Source organism: Nomascus leucogenys, chromosome 10 (assembly GCF_006542625.1).
Source record: "Nomascus leucogenys isolate Asia chromosome 10, Asia_NLE_v1, whole genome shotgun sequence".
Classification (NCBI taxonomy): domain Eukaryota; kingdom Metazoa; phylum Chordata; class Mammalia; order Primates; family Hylobatidae; genus Nomascus; species Nomascus leucogenys.
In genome coordinates this window covers 85,135,807-85,152,762 of record NC_044390.1, presented here as the reverse complement: position 1 = coordinate 85,152,762, position 16,956 = coordinate 85,135,807, and the positions used below count along the sequence as shown (strand labels likewise).

Genomic DNA, 16,956 nt, shown 5'->3' with positions numbered 1-16,956 from the left:
TAACTGTGGAGCCATCGTTTGCTGATATAACGTCAGTTAGGTATGCTGGGGTCAGGCCACACAGACCCTTGTAGGACATGGGAATACTCAGAATAAGGCAAAGGCCCTTTCCCCCGCCAAATGGAAAGCCATCAGGGCGGGACCGGGTACCAAGTCTAGGAGGCAGCTTCCTGAAATTCACGGAAGATCATCAGGTTCGCTTTATTTTTTCCCCAGTAACAAGAAAGGACAAACGAACAAAAAAGGCACCCACGCGCGCGCGCGCGCACACACACACACACACACCGAGCCAAAGACAGACAGGACGTGCCCAGGTTCACGCCGACGCCTCTCCGGCGCGCACCGAGGGTTTTAAAGTTGGGCGCACACCTGCTCCCAGCCGGAGCGCACCTGCTGAGCAGCACTCCGGCCCGGTCTCGCGAGAGCGGTGCAGGAGTAGTGGCCCCCACCCCCTCCCCGCCAGCAAATCCTTCTCCCCGCCCCCTCGCCCAGCCTCCAGGCTCGGGCACACTGCCGGCCTCTTCTGCCGCCCCCGGGAGCAGGCTGGGCCCGATGCGCGCGCTGTCTCCGCGCCCCCGCCCGCCGATCGCTTGCTAGCTCGCTCGCACGCACTCCCGGTAGTAATTTCACTTTGCCACGCGAGCTCCGCAGCCCCTAGAAATCCCGCCCCCCGGCCAGGTGCGCGAGCCTGCGCGCTCCTCCTCCGTCTCCTCCGGAGGGTCCCTGGCGCGCCGGGGCCGGGGCCCGGCTGGGGCGGCTGCGCGCACGGCGCCTCTCCACCAACCCGCTCCCCTGCAGGTCCCTCGCTTGGTCTCCATCCCTCTCCGGCGCTCCCTCGCTCCCTCCCGCCCTTTGATTGACAGGCAAGATGTCGGTGTGGAGCGAGGCAGGAGCGATTGCAGCAACCGTCACCCCCGGAGCCCGGCGGCGGCAGCAGCAGCAGCAGCAGCAGCAGCGCGGGGAGGAGACAGCAGCCAGCCGCAGTAGCCGCCGCAGCCGCGGGAGCAATGCAGACAGCACCTTGAGAACACGCTAAAGCACTCCAAACCGTGGACCATGCCGTGTCCCTGCAACTGGGAGGGGGGCAAACCAGATTTTTTTTGACATAAAAGCAAGCCAGCCAAAAATATATAATTTTGTCCTTCAAGGAGCCGGTGTGTAAAGAGTGAGCGCTATTTTCCTTCTCCTCCTCCTCCTCTCCCTCCTCCTCCTCTCCCTCCTCCTTCTCCTCTTCTTTTTCCTCCTCCTCCTCCTCCCTAAGTGTACAGACAGCATCACATCACCTGGTTTGCTTCTGAGAAACAGCATCTCTCCTTTTCAGGGACCAGAGACTCAGAGAGAGAGGAGACATTCTTCTAATGGAGTCCGCTTGATACCCCGAAATAAAATAATAAATTTTGGCTCTTGTCCCCTCCTCCCACTCCCACCCCCTCAACCCTGTGTGAGATGTTGGATTTCTTCTTCATGAGACATTGTTGAGAAGTCGCAGTGGTTGGAGAGGCGGAGGGTAGACTACCTCTACTCCCCCCCCCTTTTTTCTCTCTGGGAGGAGGAGGAGGGGAAGGGGGTTGCAGAGCAAGCGATGGATGAGGAAAACATGACGAAAAGCGAGGAGCAGCAGCCTCTGAGTTTGCAAAAAGCCTTACAGCAGTGCGAACTGGTCCAAAACATGATAGACTTGAGCATCTCCAACCTGGAAGGGCTTAGGACCAAATGTGCTACCTCCAACGACCTCACACAAAAAGAAATCCGGACCCTGGAGGTAGGTGTTGCCTACGGAGAAAAAAAAAAAAAAAAAGCAATCCTTCTTTCCTCCTCCTTTCTCCCCACGGTCCCCTTTCCCTCTGATTCTGTTTATTGGGGGCTGGGGGTGGTGGTGTGGGCAAGCAAGGTGGGCACATTTTGCTTTTCTGTGATTTCTCTCCTTGCAAAGCCTGCATTGGATATCCTTTTACTGTGCTGCTGTCCTCTGCGCTTGGCTGGGTGGTGGTAGTAGTAGTAGTAATTGTTATTCTTTATTTATTATTATTGTTGCGGCTGTTACCGTTATCATTCGCTTCCTCGCTGAGGAGGGAGTTCTCTCTTTTTTCCGCTTGTGGATTTGTTTATATGCCACGGGGGCTTGTGTGCCGGGTAATACATGAAGGAGCTGCAGAGAACCCACGTGACCTTGCGCATTCTGCAGGTGGTCAAAAGGTGGTTTTTGCTCGCAGAATGGGGCCGCCTGTCAGTGTAGACCTGTTCTTCTCTTGGCCTTCTTGCCCGCCCTCCTTTTGCTCCTTAGATTTTTTTTTTAATCAGTGATATACATGTCAGGAGGCAAGATGCATAAAAAAAAAATCCCTATGGAACTACCCATTTCCAATCCAATCGTTTTGATGCAGTGAGCTGTTGCAGGCCTAAAACGTATAAAAGGAAAAAAAAATATGCCTCAATCAGCACACATAGGTGGTGTGGGAGAATACTCCTGAATCTCAGTGGGACTGTGAGGAAAGAGGAAAGGGGTCGGGGAGGAGGAGTTATCTTTGGCTTCTTGTAACATTCTCTCCGGCAGAACTTGAGGGGGAGTTTGAAACAGTTTTTTGGGGGAGTGGGATGGGATGAGGGATGGATGCAAAGTTACTCAGAAAGAAGATGGCAGAAATTATTTTTTTCTGAAGGCCATTTGGTCAAAGGAGGAAGGTTTAAAGAGCCTTAGGAAATTCCAAATGCCTGGTGTCCACGAGATCACTGGACATCTGCATTGTTCAACATGTTTGAAGGGTTCAACTCACTTCCTTCTCTCAAACCAACCCAGCTATACACATGGGTTGATTAAATTTGGGAACTTCCATTAGCTGGCATCTGCCGAGGGTGGGGGCAGTGGGGCTGGGAGAAAAGGGGATCCCTCTGTGGTCTAGTGGGCATGAGCAGTACTGAGACGTTCATCTTGGTCCTGGCATATGAGTTCCCAAGGCCTGAACTCGTCAGTCCCTAGTGAATCTTGTAGCCCTCCTGCCCCTGTTGTAGCCTGGTCGGGTGCTTTTCTCGGATTCGCTTTGGGTCTTTCTTTTTCTTCTGTGATTTTAAATTTGGCTGGATGTCAACATGCAGGAGGTCATCCTTTTGAAAGAAGAGAGAGAGACAGGGCAGGAGAGAGAGAGGGAGGGAGAGAGAGAAAGAGAGAGAGAGCATGTGTGTGTGTGTGTGTGTGTGTGAGAGAGAGAGAGAGAGAGAAAGAGAGAGAGAACGTGCTGTTTGCTACCCTAGGATGCATGTCTGTGTGCACCTGTCATCTGGAAATGTGATCCTCAGAGACGAAATAAGATCAATGTCAAGGTGTATCGGGAGAGTGGGAATTGTGTTGGGAGGCACAGGTATTGCCTTTCCTGGAGCTTGGGAGAGCAGGTGAGGCTGGAGCTCTGCTGCTGGAAGAAAAAGTGTGGGATGTTCTGATCCAGCCTTCTGTCTCTGCCTGAACAGTGCCCAAGAGCAGACTCTTCAGACCTGCATGCAGTCAATAAATAACCCCAAAAAAGCCACCTGAGCTCTCTTCTGTTCCTCTGAGTCAGGAATCCCAAATTCTAGTTTGTGTATTCCTGTGTAAGTTTCTTTGAAGTTTTCTTTTTTTTTTTGTTTCAAACATGCTCCATCCTCTGATAGCTTCCTGGATGGGGATGTGCCGCAGTGGGCATTGCCTTCTTTCTGCCTAGTGGTTTTCCTTTTAAACTGGGGGGATGGAGGCACTGGTAGGATGGCTATGGGGGAGTTGCAGTTGTAGGAAATGCATCTGTTTTCAGTTCTCTCGTCCCAGTATGCTACAGAGCATGCCAACCACTTTCATCCATCTTGCCCAGGGAATGGTCTTGAGCAATTATTCCAATTTCTATTTCCCAGATTTGTAGGGTTGGGGAGGGCCCCTGCCAAGGGGCTGGTAGCTTAGGGTCCAGCCAAGTCCAGCCAACCCTAACATCTGGGTCCACGGAATTTTCTAATTTTGTATATCAAAACCATATGAGGGTGCTTGTTAAAATGCAGATTCTTAGCCTCTGACCCTAGAGATTCTAATTTAGCTGGGATTAGCAAGAGGGCCAAGGAATCTGCGTTTAATAAACAGTCCAGGTATTTCTGATACATGTTTTCAAATGGACACTTTGAGATGCTAATCCATTAGGAGAAAGATGTGATAGTTCAGCTATTTAATGGTGAAAACTCACTGCTTGCTAACACTAATGCAACTAGTAAGTTGAATAGATGATCCCTGAAAATGGTGATAATGAACAGCACTTAATAGCATGTGTACACTTCTGTAGAAACAAACATACGCAAGGTGGACTTGGCCTTCAGGAAGCATACTTCAGGATATAATAATGTGTATGTGAAATAATGATAAAGTCTAAGTGGTAAATAATATGGGGGACAATGTGTGAGCCCATTAGGCATGTGTTCAGCTGCATGAAATGGAAAACCCAATCATAGCAGTAAGGCAAATAATGGTTTCTCTTCATGTACCAAGAATTCTGGAGACATATAGCTGCTTCAGTTGGCTCAGTGGGTCAGTAATACCAGGACTGATGTCTTTGGGAATTCTCATGGCTTTTCTCTTGTGGTTGCAAGATGGTTCCTGCAGCTTCAGCGATTACATCTGAGTTCAAGGTAGGAAAGAGGAGGACCTGGTGAGTGTGAAGGAATAAAGGGTTCCACAGGACATCTCTTCCTCCTCACCTTGCAGATGATTTGATTATATCTTCTTGGCCAGAACTAAGTCCTAGCTGCAAGGGAGCCTGGGAAGTGGGGAAGTGGGAACACTACCAGGATCAGCTTAGATGGATCATCATCCATTGCCTGAAATGACATGCTGCCACTCCATGCAAAATCAGGGCTCTGCTAGTGTGGAAGGAGGCACAGGTAGATATTAAGTAAGTGGACAGCCAGCGATGGCAGCCATGGCACAATATCAGAAGATATTTTGGTGGAAAAGAAAGTTCATGAACTTTGAGTCAGACTGATATAGTTGTAAATCCTAGCTTTTCTTTTTACTTTATCTTGGGCTAGTGATTTAAGTTTTCTGATTTATAGTTTTAAGTTTTTGGCAAAACAGCAATAATTAAATAATATTCCCTACTTCAGAGGATGGTTATAAGGATTGAAAGAGATAACGTTTTCAAGGGTCTAGCACTATCTGGAACAGAGTGGCTGCAGGTGCTAAATGAATGACAGCTGTGATGATGATAATGATTGGCATTACATGGTGTTGACTAGATGGCATGGAAGGGAGCAGTTCAGATCGGACAGAGAGAAGGAAGAGCTTGAGTAGCATTTCCAAAGTATGTTCTGTAGAACTCTAAATCTATGGGATCTTAGCGTTTTTCATTCTTTCAACAAATGCTGACATCCAGGCACTGTACTTAATGCTGGTAGTCAATAAGTGTTCTGTGGACAAAACAAATTCTATGGTTAATAAGTTTGGGAAGGGTTGAGTTGAGCAAAGGGAAACAGGCATCTTTACTGCAGGACTTCTCAGAGCCTTTAATATGCTACCTATGTGTATTAGGCCTCCAAGAGAGGATAGAACGGAGTCTCGCTCTGTCACCCAGGCTGGAGTGAAGTGGCGCAATCTCGGCTCACTACAGCCTCTGCCTCCTGGGTTCCAGTGATTCTCCTGCCTCAGCCTCCCAAATAGCTGGGATTATAGATGCCCGCCACCACGCCCGGGTAATTTTTGTATTTTTCGTAGAGACGGGCTTTTGCCATGTTGCCCAGTCTGGTCTCGAACTCCTGACCTCAGGTGATCTGCCCGCCTCGGCCTCCCAAAGTGAGGCGTGAGCCACTGCACCCGGCCCAAGGATTTCTCTTGGGATTTTTGTTCCATAGAATACACCTGGGAAAACATCTGGCAAAGCAGGGAGACCTTCTTGGTTGGGGAGATGGGGATTTGGAGTGAAGGATGAGGAGGGTTTAGATTGCAGCAAAAGGGGAGAGCATGCCGGACAAGAACAACAAACCAGCTGAAGGTATTTGAATGCCTTCATGGGGCAGCCTAGAGACCATTTTGCCCAGAATGGAGGGTACTTGGTAGCCTGTCATAGGAAATGAATTTAGGCCACTAACTTCTGGGATCCAGCTAAAGATTAGAGAGTCAGACCAACAACGTTTCATCCCTTTGCGGAAGGAGATAGAAGTCTTCAAAGGTTTTGGAATGAATACAATAGAAAAGTATAAGCTTTTTTGTTTTGTTTTTTTGAGGCAGGGTCCACTCTGTAACTCAGGCTGGAGTGCAGTGGCACAATCATGGCTTACTGCAGCCTTGACCTCCAGGGCTCAAGAGATCCTCCTGCCTCAGCCTCTTGAGTAGCTGGGACTACAGGTATGCGCCACCACGCTTGGCTAATTTTTTGTATTTTTAAAATAGAGACAAGGTATTGCTATGTTGCCCCAGCTGATCTTGAACTCCTGGGCTCAAGCGATTCACCTGCCTTCGATGGCAGCCTACGGCAGAGGCTGGCAAACTTTTTCTGGAAAGGGACAGATAGTGAAGAGTTTAGGCTTTGTGGACCCTGCAATTTTCATCAAAGCTACTTGACTCTTTGCTGTAGCATACAGCAGCCATGGGCAGTATATACATGAATGAGTGGGGCAGTTTTCTTTTTATTTTGAGACAGGGTCTCGCTCTGTTGCTCAGGCTGGAGTGCAGTGGCGTGATCTCGGCTCATTGCAACCTCCGCTTCCCAGGTTCAAGTGATTTTCCTGTCTCGGCCTCCTGAGTAGCTGGGAATACAGGCCTGCGCCATCACGCCTGGCTAATTTTTGTATTTTTAGTAGAGACAGGGTTTCAGACCAGCCTATTGGCCAGGCTGGTCTCAAACTCCCGACCTCCAGTGATCCGCCCACTTTAGCCCCCCAAAGTGCTGGGATTATAGGCGTGAGCCATCAAGCCGGGCCTGGTGGGGCAGTTTTCTAATAAAACTTTATGGACCCTGAAACTTGAAATTGATATACTTTTTGCATGTCATGAATATTTTTCTTTTGATTTTTTTTTTTGATGTTTATAGTCGTACAAACTGTAGTTTCTGGGCCTTACAAAAACAGGTGATGGTGGCCAGGCACAGTGGCTCACGCCTGTAATCCCAGCACTTTGGGAGGCTGAAGTGAGTGGATCACTTGAGGTCAGGAGTTCGAGACCAGCCTGGCCAACATGGCAAAACCCCGTCTCTATTAAAAATACAAAAATTAGTGGGGCATGGCAGCGGGTACCTGTAATCCCAACTACTTGGGAGGCTGAGGCAGGAGAATCACTTGAACCCGGGAGGTGGAGGTTGCAGTGAACCAAGATGGCGCCATTGCATTCCAGCCTGGGTGACAGAGGGAGACTCCATCTCAAAAAAGAAAAAAAAAAAAACACCAAAAAACAAAAGAAAGCAAAACAAAACCCAGGTGATGGGTCATATTGGGTCCATGGGCTGTAGCTTGCTAATCCCTAGGCTCTAGGATAGATGAGAGGGGAAAAACTCTGAAAGACAGAGACCATCCTAAGGTGAGCAAGTGACACTAGAATGGGAGAGTACTAGCCAAGTAGAGGTAGTTTTGAGCTGGATTCTGTTTTAGTTAAATTGCAAGGGGAAAAAAATATTAGGAGTTGGGGTTGAACAAGTATGGAATCTCCTTGTATAGCAAGGGTATCGTAGCTTTGTTTTTTTTTTTTTTTTTTTTTTTTTTTTTTTTTTTTTTTTTAGAGACAGGGTCTTGCTCTGTCACCCAGGTTGGAGTATAGTGGTGCGATCATAGCTCACTGCAGCCTTGAACTTCTGGGCTCAAGTGATCCTCCTGTCTCAGCCTCCTGGGTAGCTGAGACTACAGGCACATGTCACTGCACCCAGCTAATTGAAAAATTTTTTATAGAGACAGTGTCTTGCCTTGTTGCCCAGGCTGGTCTTAAACTCCTAGCTTCAAGCCACCCTCTTGCCTTGGCCTCCCAAAGTGCTAGGATTACCAGTGTAATCACCACGCCCGGCCTCCTATCATTTCTTTGCTCTTCATATATTCCATCTCAATTTTCTATTGCTGTGTCATGAACTATCTTTAAACTTAATTTCATTTGGAAAACTTTGGGCTTAAGACAACAATTTGTTATTTTCATGATTCTGTGGGTTGGGCTTGGCTGGAGGGTTCTGCTGGTCTTGCCTGAGCTCCACTCATGTGGCCACATTGAGCTGGTGGAAAGGGAGGAGGATAGGAAAGCTGAGACTTTCTCTCCCTGCGGCCTGTTGGTGCGATAGCTTGGGTTTCTTACAGGTCTCCAGTGTTCCTAGAGAGCAAGAGGGAAAGTGGCAAGGAGTCTTGGTATTTGGAAATCACAGAATGTTACTTCCATTGGAGTTGTGAGATAATATAAGTCCCATGGCCAGCCTGGGTATAGAGGATGGGGAAATAGACTCCCATCTTGGTCAGAGAAGCTGCAAAGTTAGTGTATTAATTAGGACAGACTGTAAGAAATAGACCCCTAAAGGTCTTTTTCTTGTTTGCTAAACAGTCCAAGGAGGGTGTTCTTGGTTGGCAGGTGGCGGGCCATTCTCTCATGCTCCAGACCCCTTCCCCTCTGCAGCATTATCATTGGTGCATCTAGAAGGGGGAGAAAGTGCAGAGAAGACAAAGCCTTATTTCCCAAAGTTGCCCTCATCAGTGCATTCCCTTATGCTTGCATTCCCTTAGCTAGCATTTAGTCACAACACTGCAAAGAAGATGGAGAATGAAGTTTAGCTGTGGGCTCAGGAAGAAGAGAGAATAGGCTGGATGTGGTGGGTCACACCTCTAATCCTGGCACTTTGGTATGCCAAGGTGGGAGGATTGCTTGAACCCAGGAGTTCAAGACCAGCCTGGACAATGTGGTGAAGCCCCATATCTACCAAAAATACAAAAATTAGTCAGGTGTGGTGGCACGTGCCTATAGTCCCAGCTACTCGGAAGGCTGAGGTGGGAGGATGGTTGGAGCCTGGAAGGCGGAGGTCGCAGTGAGCTGAGATTGTACCACTGCACTCCAGCCTTGGTGACAGAGCCAGAACCTGTCTCAAGAAAAAAAAAAAAAAAAGAAAAAGGAAAAGGAAAATATGCGGAATAGCTAGTAGTTTCTGCCACAGCTAATGATAAGCTGTCATATCAGTTATGTATTGCTATAGAACAACCTACCTCAAAACTTAGTAGCTTAAAACAATCATCATTTGCTCAGGTGCCTGAAGTTAGGTATGGACTTAGCTGGCCAGTTCTGCAGATCTTGCCCGACTCACTTGTGGTTGTGTTTATCTGATGGCTCGACTGTGGCTAGAGGGTCCAAGATGGCCCTGCTCACATGGCTGGTGGTTGGCTGCAGTGCCTCACTTCTCTGCTCCATGGCTTTTCTGGCAGGATAGCCCGGGTTTCTTACATGGTGGCAGCAACGGTGTCCCTAGAGGACAGGCCCCAGTGCACAAGCCCTTCCTAAGCCTCTGGTTCTGCAACCTTTGCTAATGTCCTCTTTGCCAGAGCATGTTACATAGATAAGCCCAGAGTCAGTGTGGCCATGGATTCCAGGAGGTGTGGTTTATTGGGGGGCTAATGAACAATCTAATGTCACAATATACCACAGCCATGAAAATCAACCAAAACAAAAAGAGCATAGGGGTGCAAGGGAAAGATATGGGATGATCAGCAAAGGCTCTTTCATGGAGGTTTTACTAACTTGAGGAAGCAAGCCATGAAATATTTGGGGGAAGAGTGTGCCAGGCAGAGGGAACAGCAGATGCAAACTTCTTGGGTGGGAACATGCTTGGCATGTTATTGGAACCCCAAGGAGTCCACTGTGGTTGGAGTGCAGGGAGTGGGCAGGGAAAGGATGAGGAGGGACACAGTGGGAGACAGAAGCTGGTCACAGGGGGCTTTGCTAAGATGCTAAGGTACTTGAAGTTTTTTTTTTTTTTTCTTTTGAGACAAGGTCTCACTCGTCACCCAGGCTGCAGTGCAGTGGCACTGTCGTGACTCACTGAAGCCTCGACCTCCCAGGCTCTGTCCTTCCTCCCACTTCAGCCTCCTGAGTAGCTGGGACTGCAGATGTGCATCACCATGCCTGGCTACATTTTAAAATTTTTTGTAGAGATGAGGTCTCCCTATGTTGCTCAGGCTGGTCTCCAACTCCTGGGCTCAAGTGATGCACATGCCTCGGCCTCCCAAAGTGCTGGGATTACAGGTGTGAGCCATCATGCCCAGCCTTGGATTTTGTTCTAACTGTGATAGGAGCCCTTTGAACCAGGGGTTATATTTTTAAATGATCTTCTGATTGCTGCAAGGTAAACAGACTGTAGGAGGTAGGAATGAGAGCAGGGAGACAAGTTGGTAGTTATTGTGGAAGTCCAAGCCCTCAATGACTGTGCTTTTGACTGGTAGGATTGTTGTAGGGTGGATAGGGCAGGTGGCTGGATTCAGAAGGTCAAGTATATGGAAGGTGCTGATGAATCTGATGTGGAGGTGAAGGAGAATCAAGAATCTAAGATTATTCCTAGGTGTTTGGCTTAAGTGCTAGGAGAATGGGGGTTCCCTTGTTTGAAATGTGAAGACTGGAGGTGAAATAGATTGGGTTTGACAGTCAAGTCCTGTTTGACATGCTACATTTGTCAAGTAGACAGCTGGATGTGTGAGCTTGGAGCTCTGAGAAGGCCGGAGATACGAAGTTCACTTAATAGACCATGAACCAATTTTTCAAATTATTAAAATATTATTATTGTTTAATGCATAATAGATGTACATATTTTCAGGGTACATGTGATATTTAGATACATTCATATAATGTATGATAATCAAATCTGGGTAACTGGGCTGTCCATCACCGTAAATGTTTATCTTTTCTTTATACTGAGAACATTCGGATTATTCTCTTCTAGCTGTTTTGAAATATACAATAGATTATTGTTTACTATACTCACTCTACTGGTTTATTCAACACTAGGTCTTTTTTTTTATGTATCTATAAAAAGTATTATTTGTAATGGCTGCATAGTATGACATGGATGCCCCATCATTTCTCACTTTATTTTGAGACAGAGTCTCACTCTGTCACCCAGGCTGGAGTGCAGTGGCGTGATCTCCGCTCACTGCAACCTCTGTCTCCTGGGTTCAAGCAATTCTTGTGCCTCAGCCTCCCGAGTTGCTGGGATTACAGGCGCATTCCACCGCACCCAGCTAATTTTTGTATTTTTAGTAGAGATGGAGTTTCACCATGTTGGCCAGGCTGGTCTCGAACTCCTCATCTCAAGTGATCTGCCCGCCTAGGCCTCCCAAATTGCTGGGATTGCAGGCGTGAGCCACCATGCCCGGCCCCCATCATTTCTTTAACCAAAATTCTATTGTCAGGTGCTTATGTTCATACTTTTACATTTTTATAACAATGCCACAGTGGATGTCCTTGTGGCTAATTCTTATTTTCAGCTCCTACAAATGGAACTGCTGGATCAAAGGATATGCAAAAGTTTAGGACTTTCCACAGGTTTTGCCAAGTTGCCCTTCACCAGCAGTGTTGGAAAGGGTTCATTTCCTCATACCCTCGGCACAGGTGTATTTTTTATTTTATTTTTTGAGTGTGAGTGTTTTGATGTCTTAGAGCTCAGGGTTGAGGAGGCTGTTGTCTCAGGTCAGAATGTGATCTTTACTGTTTTTAACTGGGTAGGGCCTGGGTACCTGGGGTAATGGGGAATACTTGGTTTTCTGCACAAAGTGGTCAACCTCAGCTGGGTGCAGTGGCTCACGCCTGTAATCCCAGGACTTTGGGAGGCCAAGGCAGGCAAATCACTTGCGGCCAGCAGTTCAAGACCAGCTTGGCCAACATGGCGAAACCCCGTCTCTACTAAAAATGCAAAAAAATTAGCTGGTGTGATGACGCATGCCTGTAATCCCAGCTACTGGGGAAGCTGAGGCTGGAGAATCGCTTGAACCCAGGAGGTGCAGGTTGCAGCGAGCCGAGATTGCGTCACTGTACTCCAGCCTGGGCAACAGAGTGAGACTTGCTCTAAAAAAAAAAAAAAAAGGTGGTCAGCCTGTGAGGACCTGGCCCTTTCCTTTTGCCTTGTGTTCATAAAGGTGTGCGTGTGTGTGTGTATGTGTGTGTGTAACTCACAATTCTAAGTCATGATAAATGTTATGTCTGAAGGGTTCACTCCTCCTTCTGGGTTTTAGGAGTGGATTCTACCAGGGAATTTGTAATCCATCGCCTTTCAATGAGTAGAAAACTAGGAAATCTTTCCACCCCCAGAGAATGGGTCATTTCCTGGGCTTCCACCCATGTGGTCCCAACTGTTGGGAAGTGGTATAGGGCCTGGCCTTCCTTCTTGCCCACCATGTGCTGCTCTGGGTGTGGGGACAGGGGAGGTGTTGAGAGGCTGAGGAGGACAGGAGACACATGGTGGCCAGGAAGGAGGATGGAGAAGCTGAAGGATGGGAAGGGAAAAGGGACAAAAATAGGAGAAGAAAGTAAAAAAGTAGAACGATTTTCTTCAGCAGGGCTTCTGTGATGCTTGGAATGTCTTTCCAATGGGTCATGGCCACAACCGTGGTTGTTGCTCCTTTACAGGCAGGTTTATTGAGGTTTAAAGTCACCAATTTGACCCAAATTGACCGAGTAAGGCAGCCGCAGACACAGTAACAGACAGAGGTTTACTGCTGTCCTGTGGACTCCCCAAAGGTGAAATTTCCTGGAAGAGAAGAAAGAAAGATGAAGAGAAACGGAGGGCGAAGGGGAAGTGTAGACGTTAATGGTGATGATGTGATTAGAGGTGGCAGCCACAGGATTAATGACAATCACGATGATGGAATATACTTACTCTGTCACTAAAATGCTTTCTTTGGTGACTATTATGGATGACAATTATTTGAGAGAAATAGAGGACTGATAGAAACAAAGTAGAAACATAGAGACAGGGGAGGATGAGATAAAGAGAGGGAGATATTTTAGACCTGAGCTGTCCAGTATGGTAGCCACTTGCCACATGTCGCTGTTGACCAACGGAAATATGGTGAGTCCTAGTTGAAATGTGCTGTTAGTGTCAAATATACACCAGATTCCAAACTCTTTTTAAAAATTAAAAAAAAATTTTTTAAGAGAGATGGGGGTCTCACTATGTTGCCCAGGCTGGTCTTGAACTCCTGAGCTCAAATGATCCTCCTGCCTTGGCCTCCCAAAGTGCTAGGATTACAGGCATGAGCAACCACCCCCCATCCAAACTCTTAGTATGAAGGAAAAAAATGTAAAATATTGCATTGATAATTTCTATTTTCTATTTTTTATTTTTTAGCGAGACAAAGTCTTGCTCTGTCGCCCAGGCTGGAGTGCAGTGGTGCAATCATGGCTCACTGCGCCCTCGACCCCCTGAGCTCAAGCAGTCCTCCTACCTCAGCTTCCCAAGTAACTGGGACTACAGGTACATGCCACCGCACCTGGCTAATTTTTAATTTTTTTGTAGAGATGAGGGTCTTGCTGTGTTGCCCAGGCTGGCCTCCAACTCCTGGGCTCAAGCAGCCCTCCTGCCTTGGTCTCCCAAAGTTCTGGGATTACAGGCATCAGCCACCATACCTGGCCTTGGTAATTTTTTTTTTTTTTTTTTTGAGACAGTCTCACTCTGTCACCCAGGCTGGAGTGCAGTGGCACAATCTCGGCTTACCGCAAGCTCCGCCTCCCAGGTTCACGTCATTCTCCTACCTCAGCCTGCCGGGTAGCTGGGACTACAGGCGCCCGCCACCACGCCTGGCTAATTTTTTGTATTTTTAGTAGAGATGGGGTTTCCCCGTGTTAGCCAGGATGGTCTCGATCTCCTGACCTCATGATCCACCTGTCTCGGCCTCCCAAAGTGCTGGGATTACAGGCATGAGCCACCGCGCCCGGCCGGCCTTGATAATTTTTATATTGACGTGTTAAAATGATAACATTTTAGATATATTGGGTTAAATAAAATATATTAAAATTAATTTCACCTGTATGTTCTTTCCTTTTTTTTTTCCCCTGAGGCTACTAGAAAAATTTAAATTACAAAGGTGGCTCACCGTATATTGCTACAGAACAGAGCTGTTTTTGAGCACTGAAGCGATTTCCCTGTTTTGCTGTAATGGAAATCTTAGTCTTGATGAGGACTGAAAATCTGATCCCCCGGGAGTTACCAGGCAGCCATTGATTAAAGCAGTGCGTGCATTCCAAAGATGGATGTGTTCGATTTTCCTGAACCAGAAAAGTGAGATCAAGACTCAGAAATAATAACCTGACTCCCTGTAAATTCAAATGGGTTCTTTAATCAATATAGACTAGTAGTTAGGAGGGCTTGAGCTCTGAGGTGAGATTGTTTGGGTTCCAGTTTGGTTTAGGACTTAACTAGCTAAGTAACCCTGTTCCAAATGATCTCTCCTTTCCAAGCCTCAGTTTCCTTGTTTATAAAATCAGGATCGTGGCTCACACCTGTAATCCCAGCACTTTGGGAGGCCAAAGCAGGAGGATTGCTTGAACTCAGGAGTTTGAGAGCAGCCTGAGCAACATAGGGAGATAGCGTCTCTACAGAAAATAAAAAATTAGCCGAGTGTGGTGGTGCATGCCTGTGGTCCCAGCTACCTGGGAGGCTGAGTTGGGAGGATCACTTGAGCCCGGGGAGATTGAGGCTGCAGTGAGCCATGATTGTGCCACTGCATTCCATCCTGGCAACAGAGTGAGACCCTGTCTCAAAAATAAATAAAATGATCATTTTACATGAGGTTGTTAGGTGATTAAATGTAATCATGCATTCAGGAGCTGAGTAGAGCCGAGTGCCTGTTACATGGCAAATTTTTTTTTTTTTTTGAGACAGGGTCTCGCTCTCTTGCCCAGGCTGGAGTGCAGTGGCGTGATCTCAGCTCACTGCAACCTCCGTGTACTGGGTTCAAGCGGTTCTCCTGTATCAGCCTCCCCAGTAGCTGGGATTACAGGTTCATGCCACCACGCCCAGCTAACTTTTTGTATTTTTAGTAGAGATGGGGTTTCACCATGTTATCCAGGCTGGTCTCAAGCTCCTGACCTCAAGTGATCCACCTGCCTTGGCCTCCCAAAGTGCTGGGATTATAGGTGTGAGCCACTGCGCCCGGCTACAAATTCTTAATAATTCTTGACTTTGCAAATTTGATGATCATCCTCACTGCAGATTGGCAGAAGGGAGCTGAGGGTACTTGAGCCCTGTGTGGGGCTGAGCTCTGCAGTGCCATCTGGGGAGATACCGTCCTTGCATGTATCATTCATTTTTTCAGTAAATGTTAGCTGAGCCCCCAGTGTGTGAGAAGAAGAAACCCCTAGAAGGCTTCTATAGCATAGTGGCACACCCACTAGGCTGCAGGTGACAGAAGGGAACAAGATTCCTGACACTCCGTGTGGATCTTTGAATTTGCCCACAGACGATGCACCTCCCATCAGTGGCTGGCAGGCCTTAGTCTTTAAACCACATGCTCATCCCAGCTCTAAGCTGGATAACAAAGTATGGGGTTGGGCCTTACAACTTCTAGACTTGTCTTAAGCTTGCATGGTGAAGAGTTAAAAACTCTGATGTCTGAGCATCCGAAAAGCATATCCTGTAAAGGTAGGGGGGACCCTTCAGAGGTTGTCCAGCCCCATCTTTGCCCAGTGTCCAGATTTAAGGTGAGTGCTACCTCATCAGGCTCACCCTAAATGATTTTTTAAATCAATTTTTGATTATGGAAAATATACATAAAATTTACCATTTTAACTTTTTTTTTTTTTTTTTGAGACAGGGTCTTGCTCTGTTGCTCAGGCTGGAATGCAGTGGCGTGATCACAGCTTGCTGGAGCCTTAAACTTCTGGGTTCAGGTGATTGTCCTGCCTCAGCCTCCTGAGTAGCTGGGACTACAGGTGCACACCACCATGCCTAGCTAATTTTTAAATTTTTTGTAGAGGCTGGGTCTATGCCATCTTGCCCAGGCCAGTCTCAAACTCCTAGGCTCAAGTGATTTTCCCACCTTGTCCCCAAAGTGGCGTTGGGAATTACAGGCATGAGTCACTGTGCCCTGCCCATTTCAACTATTTTTAAGTGTACAATTCAGTGGCCTTAAGTACACTTATAATGTTGTATAACCATCACCACTATCAACTTCTAAAAGTTTTTTTATTGTTTCAAACAGAAATTCTGTATCCATTAAGCAGTAACTCCCCTGTACTCCCATCCCTTGGCCCAGCACATGGTAACTGTCATCCCACTTTCTTTATGAACCTAATACTCCAGGTACCTCATGTAAGTAGAATCATATGATATTTGTTATTTTGTGTCTCACTTAGCACACAATTTCAAGGTTCATCATGTATCAGCACTTCATTCGTTTTTATGGCTAAATAATAGTCCATTGTATGAATAGTTGGCATTTGTGTATTCATCTATCAAGTTGAACATTTTTTAGGTTATATTCACCTTTTGGTTATTGTAAGTAATGCTGCTATGATCACTGGTATACGAGTATCTGTTTGAGTTCTTGTTTTCAGTTCTTTTTGGTGTATACCTAGGGGCAGAATCACTGGGTTATATGGTAATGCTATTTTTAATTTTTTGAGGAACCACCATAATGTTTGCCACAGTGGCTGCAACCTTTTTACATTCCCACCAGCAATTTCTCCACATCCTTGATGACTTTTGTTATTTTTCATTTTTAAAATTATAGCTATCCTGGTGGGTATGAAGTAGTATCTCATTGTGCGTTTGATTTGCATTTCCCTAATGACTAATGATGTTGAACATCTTTTCATGTGCCTATTGGCCATTTGTATAGCTTCTTTGGAGAAATGTTTGTTCAAGTCCTTTCACAAGGCAGCCTTTAAAAGTTTTTTTTTTTTTTTTTCTTTGAGATGGAGTCTCACTCCATTGCCCAGGCTGGAGTACAGTGGTGCAATCTCGGCTTACGGCAACCTCTGCCTCCCAGGTTCAAGTGATTCTCCTGCCTTAGCCT

The 16,956-nt window shown here is 46.8% G+C and overlaps 1 protein-coding gene across 3 annotated transcripts in view; it reads left to right on the top strand.

Annotated features, from left to right (window-relative positions):
- Positions 1-1,073: 1,073 nt before the first annotated feature.
- The window catches only part of KSR2 (kinase suppressor of ras 2), a 505,691-nt gene continuing 489,808 nt past the window's right edge, over positions 1,074-16,956 (top strand). For 2 of the 3 annotated variants that reach the window (XM_030821473.1, XM_030821475.1), the window contains exon 1: positions 1,279-1,762. In XM_030821473.1, coding sequence (XP_030677333.1) covers positions 1,583-1,762 — 180 coding nt within the window. In that variant the 5' untranslated portion in view covers positions 1,279-1,582. Of the gene's footprint in view, positions 1,166-1,278; positions 1,763-16,956 lie in introns of those variants that run through there. The other variant, XM_030821474.1, reaches the window with a different exon arrangement.